The sequence below is a fragment of the Monopterus albus genome, unplaced genomic scaffold, assembly GCF_001952655.1.
Source record: "Monopterus albus unplaced genomic scaffold, M_albus_1.0 scaffold397.1, whole genome shotgun sequence".
NCBI classification, from domain to species: domain Eukaryota; kingdom Metazoa; phylum Chordata; class Actinopteri; order Synbranchiformes; family Synbranchidae; genus Monopterus; species Monopterus albus.
This window is the reverse complement of record NW_018128277.1, coordinates 252075-258475: the sequence shown is the minus strand read 5'-3', so window position 1 is coordinate 258475 and position 6401 is coordinate 252075. Positions and strand designations below refer to the sequence as shown.

General features: G+C 45.5%; 1 protein-coding gene across 8 annotated transcripts in view; it reads right to left on the bottom strand.

The window, feature by feature from the left end:
* Nucleotides 1-2743: 2743 nt before the first annotated feature.
* Nucleotides 2744-6401, bottom strand: part of LOC109951589 (echinoderm microtubule-associated protein-like 6) — a 54562-nt gene continuing 50904 nt past the window's right edge. For 5 of the 8 annotated variants that reach the window (XM_020586175.1, XM_020586177.1, XM_020586176.1 and 2 more), the window contains 4 exons: nt 5537-5640; nt 5280-5433; nt 4516-4616; nt 2744-3789 (listed from right to left, as the gene is read on the bottom strand). In XM_020586175.1, the coding sequence (XP_020441831.1) occupies nt 3765-3789; nt 4516-4616; nt 5280-5433; nt 5537-5640 (384 nt within the window). In that variant the 3' untranslated portion in view covers nt 2744-3764. Of the gene's footprint in view, nt 3790-4515; nt 4617-5279; nt 5451-5536; nt 5641-6401 lie in introns of those variants that run through there. The other 3 variants (XM_020586179.1, XM_020586182.1, XM_020586181.1) reach the window with 2 other exon arrangements.

The window sequence follows — 6401 nt, the reverse complement described above, 5'->3', positions numbered from 1 at the left end:
AAAACCAAGAAACACAGGTAGAAAGTTCCAGAAGGCACTTGAGTGTGATAATGTGACTGATCCTGTAAAAGCTCTTTGAAATGAGAAATGATTTGAGTTAAATATCAGTTATTTTTCTTTTTCCAGTTGAAGACAAACACCTGCAGGTTTCTGTAAACTGCATCAGTCCAGTATCACATCCCAGTGCTCCCAGTACAGAACATGAGTAGTGATTTATATGGTTCTGTTAGCTGAGGTCAAATCTGACCAGAAACACTCTTTTAAATGGTTTCTTAGAAATATTCTGTAAACATTATCCACTCGACTGTGTAATTTCCGAGCGTGGCCTGAACGCAGCATCGGTAGCTTTTACATGTTTACAAAGTGCCGAAGCCAGAGGTCAGATGTGTAGAGACAGACTCCGACTCAGCACCCAGTCCAATTTAGAAAAGGAGAGTTGACCCGAGAGACAGACTCTGATAATGAAGCTTCATTTTCCTGGCTCGAACCTGAACTCCTCAGCTGTGCATGGTCATTCTGCAGTCTCCAGTTGTAACTGATGGCCCGGTACTGCTCAGCAAAGGCACAGTGCAGCAGCCACAGACAGAAACACTGGTGTATGTTTAGTGATTGTTCCCCTCAAAGCAGCTCTGACCAGATCCACTGAAAATAGATGAAGACAAGTGATTCATATCCCACAGGACTCACCCGCTGTTTTCCTATCTGTCCCATTTAAAACACATTCCTGTACAATGTGTGTGATTTAAAGCAGCTCAGCCACCAAGTCACATGAGATGCACCCGGGTCAGACCTGAGCTCTGCTAAGCTCCAGTAGGACGTCGGCTTCTCCGTGAGCGGACCAAGCTGCTGCTTCACTGCATTATGTGGAATAAACGCGGAAAATCAAAATGACAGTTCAACAAAACTTTTTTTATTTAGCGACAACACTTTTAGTTCCAGCTGAAGCCGTGTAGTTTGTCAGTCTGTGGCAGAAAACACATTAGTACAGCCTGAATGCAGTAGAACTACACAGATGCAGTACAAGTACTGCATTTTGGTCTCTAGCTTCATTTTGTAGGCTTAAATAGGTGTCTTCTCAAATGACACCTTTCTGTGGTTTAATAGTTTTTATGAAGTAACAGTCAGACCCAGGCGGAACCTTAACGCGATATCTAGTTAGTGCGTTGGGCCTTTGTCGAACAGATTTATGTAGTAATGTGGGCACGGTTTCCATTAGTGGTTTTATTGACACCATAGGAACCAGTCTGTCTCTGTGCGATCATCTCTTTATTGTAAAGTCTGTCTAGAACCACGTGTTCGCTGTGTTTTACACATCTGGCAAACACATTTATGGAGTTTGAGTCGTGACTCAAAAGTTTTCTGCATCTGGCCCCTGAGCGGCAGCAAAACACAGTCGAGTGGCTCCTACTAAGTTACTAGTAAATGCTCTGTAGGTCAGTGATAGACATCGATGACAACACTTGGTCTCCTGCATCCACCAGGAGCCTCTGTTCGACCAGAGTCCAGTTAGAAACAGATCAGTGCCAGCTGCATTTTGTTTATGATTTATTAACCTGTGAAAGTGCAGGTGACGTTACGGTTGATCAACATTTATAAGTACCTGCATTGTTGGGGAACAGGAGCATGTTGGTACCAACCGGACCCAGTGCTGCAGCACAGGCTGGCTCCGCTGCACCCCTCACTTTTCATACATTCATAAATGTGTAAGGACGATTTTCTTTATGCAGATATTTCAAATGTATTTACAGATCGTTAGATGCGTGTGCACAGATCACCTCGTGTTACGCTCGAGTGCGACATTTACAGAGGATTTTCTCGCTCTGGGATCCACAAAGGTATGGTGCATTTAATGACAGGTGGAAAACTGAGAAAGTTTCAGGCTTTTTCCAGAAATAAAGTTTCTCATCACCTTGATTGGACCATCAATATTTAAGATGCCAGTCGGCAAATATTGATGGTAAAGTGATAATACGGCCATGCTCCGACTAAAGATAAAGCCACATGACGACATCGGAATAGTTCACGTTAAAATACATGTAAAGTCCAATTGAGGTGAGGTCGCACTCGAACGTAACACGATTCGTGCGGGCCAGGTGATCTGTGCACACGCATCTAACGATCTGTAAATACATTTGAAATATCTGCATAAAGAAAATCGTCCTTACACATTTATGAATGTATGAAAAGTGAGGGGTGCAGCGGAGCCAGCCTGTGCTGCAGCACTGGGTCCGGTTGGTACCAACATGCTCCTGTTCCCCAACAATGCAGGTACTTATAAATGTTGATCAACCGTAACGTCACCTGCACTGATCTGTTTCTAACTGGACTCTGGTAGAACAGAGGCTCCTGGTGGATGCAGGAGACCAAGTGTTGCAGGAGGTTTTTCCACAACCTGGCAACACAAATGCTCTTATTAAGGTTGAAGACGACTCAGTCATCCAGGTGCAGTCAGCAGGTTTTTTTTTATTTTTTATTAATGTGAAATGTTTTACTTCTTGTCCCAGTAGCTTCTTCAGTCAGTGAGGGACCTGTATATCCTCCAGGGTGGTCACAGTGGTCACATGACCTGAGTAGAGGGAGTTAGGAGCAGCCTCCCTGGTGGAAAGGTGAAGTGCAGATGGATGAGAGGGCTGCCTATGGAATGGGAAACAGGTTGTCTGAGGGGTTTTCCACATTAGCACAGATGGCATCTTTTACTGCTCTGTGTGTCTGTTGTCCTCAGGTGAAGGTCCGCTGCTGACCCTGGTCAGGAGTCGCTGCTCCTCCTGGGCCGGGCTGCTCTGAGCACCGTTACCCTTCCTGTGCTCTGGTGTCTTTGGGGGGGGACCGTCTCAGGGTATTCACAGGCCCGGAGGCCTGGGCATATTTCCCGCCCTGTGGTGTAGGGTCCTGGTGACTCCTACTTTGTGGTGCAGTGGATGATGATGGCTGTTTGACTCCCATCACCCACTGCAAGACCAGCAGCTGAGAATGTCTCACCAGGCCTGTGAATACCCTGAGATGGTCCCCCCCAGAGACAGCAGGACAAGAAGGGTAACGCAGTGCCCAGGAGGAGCAGCGACTCCTGACCAGAGTCAGCAGTGGACCTTCACCTGAGGACACACAGAGGAGTAAACAACACCATCTGTGCTAATGTGGAAAATCTCTGACGCAACCTGGCGGCCCTCTCATCCATCTACACTTCGCACGTCCACCAGGGAGGCCTCCCTCTATTCTCACCTTCTCTGCTCAGGTGACCAGTGTGACCACAGGGAAGGATGCTGCTGTAATTCAACGTCCAGTTGTTCTTACAAAAAGGCCTGTAACCAAACCTTCCTAAACGGTGTGTCATTAGAAAGAGTCTGAACTCTGCACAAACAGGTTGTGTTTCCGTTGAGCCTCGTCTCTCTGTTTGCCACTCTTCCTGCAGCTCCAGTCGGTCATCGGGTGCAGCGAGGCCTTCTGGGTAACCTTGTCCGGGTAGTGCAGCAGAGAGTCACATGACATCGGTGTTGAAGGCCCGGTTGGCTGTCGTCTAACTGCACTGTTGTGAATCCAGATGGACCACCACCAGGAGGCAGCAGCTGCTTCTGTCCTTCACACCAGGACGCACTGAGAGGAGTCTGGCTGAACCAGCCGGGGAATCTTGGGCCTTGTTCTTCTCCAGGTTCCTGGGACTGGACTGCACCAGAAACCGGTTCACATCGTGGGTTCAATTCTCCCTGGATCCACTTGTGGTACTGTGATGCGCTTTGCATAAGTGCCACCATACGGCAGAGCTCCGTTTACAGACACTTCCAGACGAACACACTGGAACACACACAAACAGAGTGTAGCATCAGAAACCCAGCTGTGGCAGCGTCCGTCACTGAGGCCCCACCACTACGACTCAGACCTGCAATGGACAAAGACTCAATCTGACACTTTGCTGCTGCTGGATTTGTCAATAAACAGTGGAACTGGTTTTTACTAACTTGAACTAAGACTAAAGATTTGTCATTGTTCTTTATACTTACTAAGGAAAAACAGTACAAAATGTGCACAGCTACTGCCACAGTATTTGAACTATAAGTTAATGTCGACTTCCTGATTTAACGGTGACAACGTCCTGTGTTTCCTAGAGCTCAAACTGACATATTTGTACCACAAACCACCATAATGTACATGCCTTATGTACCGACTATGGCAGTTATTATACAGCACATTATTAGAGTAAAGAAGAACCAAGGGCTCGACTGCAGCAGCTCCAACAGTAACATGCTGCTCAGCACAGCTTCATACACTTTACGTTTTAAAGCATAATTATGTTTGTGTTAAAATCTTCCTATAACCGTGACGGTCCATCCTGCCTGGATAAGTACTTTATGCTTCAAGTGGCATTTTGCTGGTAATACTTGAATACAGGCTTTTTACACATAACGAAGGAAGTTAAAACCGGTTCGTCTACTCAGCTGTAAATATGGTCTGAGAGTTGCACCACTACACATGAGATTAAAGGTGAGGCGATGGCCTGTTATTGATGAGCGATAGGTTTACCTGCAGTCGTCTCCTCCTGTGCTGATCACATACTTGTCGTCGTGGGAGAAGCGGATGTTGGTCACATGAGCCGAGTGGCCGAGGTAGCGCTTGTGTTTGGCCTGCAGACAGAACAAAGCTTACATTTGTCTCTAGTCACCAATCCATGATCTTTTTGCCGCCAATCTGCGACTCTTCCCATGTTTCAGTGCAACCCTCCGGAAAGTGAAATGAAAGAAAATAAACTCGCTAGGGAAGTTGGAATATCTGGACACAGTCCATTCACAAAAGAAACACAACAGCAGACTAATGGTGCAGGAGTCAGCGCTGCAGAGCCTCCCGGAGAAACACCAGCTTCCTGAGTTTCCTTCAGTATCACCGTGACTCGTGGTAGTTGTCAGTACATCCACTGGTGCACAGGAGAAACTAACTGGTAACAGCTAATTGGGCACTGAGTGTTCCACAACACAAACAAATACAGGTTTCCTACTGTTCACACAGGTTGTGTGGATAAAATAAATGTACATTTATTCAACAAATGTCTCTGGTTTCCACTCAGTTATATAGTTGATGTCTGAAAAGACTTTTAACACATTACTTCAGTGACACCAGTGTTTCCAAACTCTCTAAACCAGCCAACAGGTCAGTTAGTTACTTGGCCCTGCTGCTTTTCGGCATGTTCACTGCAGACACACACATTCTGATTTGTTGCGTTTCTTCCATAAGATAACTGACTCCCAGTGTTTTTCACGTGGTGACAAGAGAGGAAAGTATCAGCGACTCACAAACTTCTCTGTGCAGGGGAAGTCGAACAGTTTGACCAATCCGAAGTCGTCGCCGGTGACGATGTTCAGGCCGGCGTAAGACACACATGCACAGTTTACGTCGGCTTTGTCGGCGTTTCGAGGCCAAATCCCCAGAACCTCATCTCCCAGGATGCTGAGGGACAGACGGAGCTGGTTTAAAAAGGCCGAGTGAAAGAGGAAAAACGTAAACCTTCTTAGACCTTTTGAAAATCTTGTTGTGTGAGTGGTCGTGTTACCTGGTCCACGTAGCCCAGGTGATTCTGTCTATGACAGTCTGGTCGCTCACCAGCTTCCCCGAAGGAACCTCAAACACCTGACGCTTGTAAGCTCCTGTGGAAACCTGCACACGCACACACAGATCATGTGACTGCGTTACATATACAGTGATGTACCACAAACCATCCAGTTGAGTCCCCGTTACCAGAGTCAGAGCCATCCAGGGCTTAAACAGTCGTCACAGCTCTCACCACTTTATATTCCAGACTTTCTAACAGTGTCCTTCAGAGATCAGGCCAGACTCTCTGATTGGCTGTCATTTTGACATACAGGGTCATAAAAGTTCCATCATTATTTATTATTACCCCTCAAGTTAATTTTCATTTTAAATGATAAGACATGTTTCATCTCATCCTTTAAATAATTATATGGCACAATCTAATGTGCAGCCACGTTTCATGGAAACACCACATGAAGCTGATTTTTTGGGGGCAGTGACAGCAAAGGCCACTAAAAACACCGCGGCCAGCGTGCGTACACAAATATGAGCACTGCAATTTGACAAAATTGGTGGAATTCAAAAACTATTTAATGAAAGGGAAGGGGGATACAATTTAAGGGGTCAGTTAAATTTAAAAATTCATGCTATACGTACAACCAAAAAAAGATTTTGTATTTCCATAAGTGGGGTAAAACTATGGAATAATTTAAGTGTGGACATAAAAAATAGTAATAGAATTGACGAGTTTAAACATAAATATAAAGGTATGTGTCAATCAAGATATATGCAAGAACAGGCTCAATGATTAATTAGATGGAACATTGTGGGTGTGGTGTTAACACTTTGTAATAATTCTTTAGTATATTACTTGTGTGGTGTAGAAG